This window comes from Neopelma chrysocephalum, unplaced genomic scaffold, assembly GCF_003984885.1.
Source record: "Neopelma chrysocephalum unplaced genomic scaffold, ASM398488v2 Primary Assembly neopelma1_94975, whole genome shotgun sequence".
In the NCBI taxonomy this organism is placed as follows: domain Eukaryota; kingdom Metazoa; phylum Chordata; class Aves; order Passeriformes; family Pipridae; genus Neopelma; species Neopelma chrysocephalum.
In genome coordinates this window covers 121-3012 of record NW_020923677.1, presented here as the reverse complement: position 1 = coordinate 3012, position 2892 = coordinate 121, and the positions used below count along the sequence as shown (strand labels likewise).

The following is a 2892-nucleotide window of genomic DNA, read 5'->3' as shown; positions in this document are numbered from 1 at the left end:
CCTCCAGTCCATCCCAGTGCCCTCCAGTCCCTCCCCATGAACTCCAGTCCATCCCAGTACCCCCCAGTCCCTCCCAGTGCCCCCCAGACCCCTCCCAATCCCCTTACAGTGCCCCCTCAGTTCCCACCCCAGACCCTCCCAATCCTCTCCCACTGCCCCCCACTCCCCCTGCAGTGCCCCCAGTCCCTCCCAGTGCCCCCAGTCTGACCAGGCAGGCCTTGCGTGTGCGCTGGGGGGGGATGGCTCCCTTGTGGTTGCGCTTGTAGCCGAACCAGACGGGCCTGTCCCCGTAGGTCACGCGGTACTCTGGGATGGGGGGGACAGTTTGGGGGGGTTGGGGACCCCCTGAGATCCCCAAACCCCCCAAAATCCACCGCCCCAGGTACCTTCGCTCTCCAGGTACTCCCAGGGCCGCTCCAGGTACCGGGACGGGGGTTCTTTGGGGCCTTTGGGCTCCTCGGAGGATTTTGGGGCTTCTTGGGAGCTGCAGAGCCGGGGGTGGTCCTGGGAGAGGGGGGTTATGACGTCATAACCCCCGGGAGCAGTGACGTCATGGGGCTATGACATCACCAACCCAGGAGTGATGATGTCACAGGGGCTGTGACATCATATCCTTCATAGCAATGGTGTCATGTGGCTTGTGACGTCACAACCCGAACAGTGGTGATGTCACAGGTGCTATGATGTCATAACCCCCACAGAGTGAATTCTGTAGAAATTAATATCTCATATTATTGAATTATGATATTAACACCATCAGATCATCATTATAACACTGTAACACTCGCAGTGATGACATAAAACCCCGACAGCAGTGATATCAATGAGCTTATGACATCATAACACTCATGGTGATGATGTCACGTGGGTAATGACGTCATAACCCCACAGGGCTGCCCCACCCCCTGCCCCCCAAACCCCACTCGGGGGTGAACCCCTCCCTCGGTGACATCACACGCCGCTTTTCCTCCAAAACCCCACCAAACCTCATAAATTATGACGTCATCGCCCGCCTCGCGATGACGCAATGCCTCGCTAAGCCCCGCCCCTTCCCAAGCGCTCCTGGCGCCCCCAACGCCCAGTGACGTCACTAACCCCGCCCCCAGCCCACGTGCGCCGTTGCCCCAATCCCCCCCCGACCCCCCCAAATTCCCGGTGCCCCCCCCACTCCCCCGCCTTTCCGGTGCCCCTTTCCCCCCGCCGCCTCACCCGCGCCCACAGCGGGGTCCCCGCCGGTCTCAGCGCCGCCGCCGCCGCCGCCGCCGCCCTCAGCGCCGCGGCCGCGCGGCCCAGCGCCATCTTCCCGCCTCACGCTCAGGCCCCGCCCACTCCTCCCCTCACGCCCCGGGCGCCATTTTGCCGGGCGGGGCTCCCGCCCGCGGCGGCCGCGCGTGCGCAGAGCGCCCCCGAATAAAAACTGCGCCACACACGGGCCCCCGCGGACAATGGCGGGCGGCGGCCGCGCGTGCGCGCTGCGGGCCCCGCGCAGGCGCCGTTGGGCGGCTCAACGGGCGGGTGGGCGCGGCCGGCGCGCGGCCGGGGGCGTGGTTCCAATGGGGGCGTGGCCCGGTATAAAGAGCCGCGCCCGGCGGTGCCGCCGCCATTCTGAGGGCTGGTGGAGGTGAGTAACGAGCCGCGCTGGGCCTGGCGGGGGGCGCGGGTGGGGCGTCCAGGGGGGTCCCACCCGCCTTTTTTGAGGGTTGGGCGGCTCTTTAAACCGGCTGCGACCCTTTGGAGGGTGAACGGCTCGTTTATCTGGCGAAAAACGCGGCCCCGCAGCCCCTCCGGGGCCGCCGCCGCCCTGAGCCCTCATGGCCCCTCAGAGCTCAGCCCTCCCCCGCCAAGGGCGTTTCTTCGGGTTTTTTTCCTTTCCCCCCCCGCTTTAAAGCTCTAAATTCTCCCCCGGGGATAACAAATTTCTAATCGTTTCGTGTCTTTTCTTCTTTGCTTCTAATTTCTTTTTTTTCAATTTTTTTTCTTTTTTTATTTGTTGTGCCCCACCCCACCTTCCCCCTTCCCCCCCCCCTTTTTATTTTTCCTTTCCCCGCTCCAGGTTTGGTTGGTCTTGAGAGACGCCGTCGCCTTTACCACGAGAGAAAAACATACAAACAATACAAAACAATACAAAAGCGAACAAAACAACAAAAAATATATACAAAAAGAGGGGAAGAAAAAAAAGCTTTCCTCCCCCCTTGCCGTGAAGAGCCGCCGCAGCCTCGTCCTTTGGACCGTCCTTGGAAGCCGTTCCAAACCCGAAGGAAACTGCCACTTTAAAACATATTTCCCTCTTCTTCCCCCTTCCCCCCAAAAAAAAACAAAGGCAAAACCCTCCTTTTTTTTTTTAAAAAACCCAAGCAACTTTTTTTTTTATTTTTTTTTCCTCGTTCTAGCTCGACAAAAATTTAGCTCGATTCACCTCTTTAGGGCTTTAAAAAAAACCCCAACAACAACAACAAAAATACCCCAGAGAGAAAAAAAACCCTTTAAAAAAATAATAATAATAATAACCCCACCTTGTCAAGCTGCAAAAAAAAAGTTGCTGCGTTTTTTTAAAGCCATGACCAAAAACAAACGAATTTTTTGGCTCTAACACCACCAAATGCCAAAATCCAAACCTTGAAGCGCTGTCGGCGAGAAAAAAAATTGGATAGTAAGTGTTGAATTTTCAACCAGCTCCCCCCCACCCCCAACCCCTCTCCCCCCTCGCAAAGAAAGAGCATAAAACCCCCCCTCCCCTCCAAAAAAATACCTTTATTTGTCCCCCAAAGAGCAAAATAATGGGAGGAAGAGGCCGATAATGTGCTTTGAGGAGGACGTGGGGCTTGTGCCAAAGGTGGTTTAAAGCTGCAAAGCCGGGCCGGGGGAGGGAATCGGGGCAGAGAAAAAGCGCTG

General features: G+C 57.7%; 1 protein-coding gene and 1 long non-coding RNA gene across 2 annotated transcripts; one reads left to right on the top strand and one right to left on the bottom strand.

Annotated features, from left to right (window-relative positions):
* Nucleotides 1-153: 153 nt before the first annotated feature.
* Nucleotides 154-1447, bottom strand: LOC113980687 (28S ribosomal protein S18b, mitochondrial-like; the record flags this gene model as incomplete). Its single annotated transcript, XM_027707894.1, has 3 exons — nt 1210-1447; nt 387-504; nt 154-306 (listed from the first exon to the last, which is right to left on the bottom strand). Coding segments are annotated over exons 1-3 (361 nt in total), but the record flags the coding sequence as incomplete, so codon positions are not given.
* Nucleotides 1448-1527: 80 nt separating this feature from the next.
* Nucleotides 1528-2482, top strand: LOC113980688. Its single transcript, XR_003538198.1, has 2 exons — nt 1528-1621; nt 2054-2482. It is a non-coding gene; the product is annotated as an uncharacterized LOC113980688 (long non-coding RNA).
* The last annotated feature ends 410 nt before the right edge of the window (nt 2483-2892 follow it).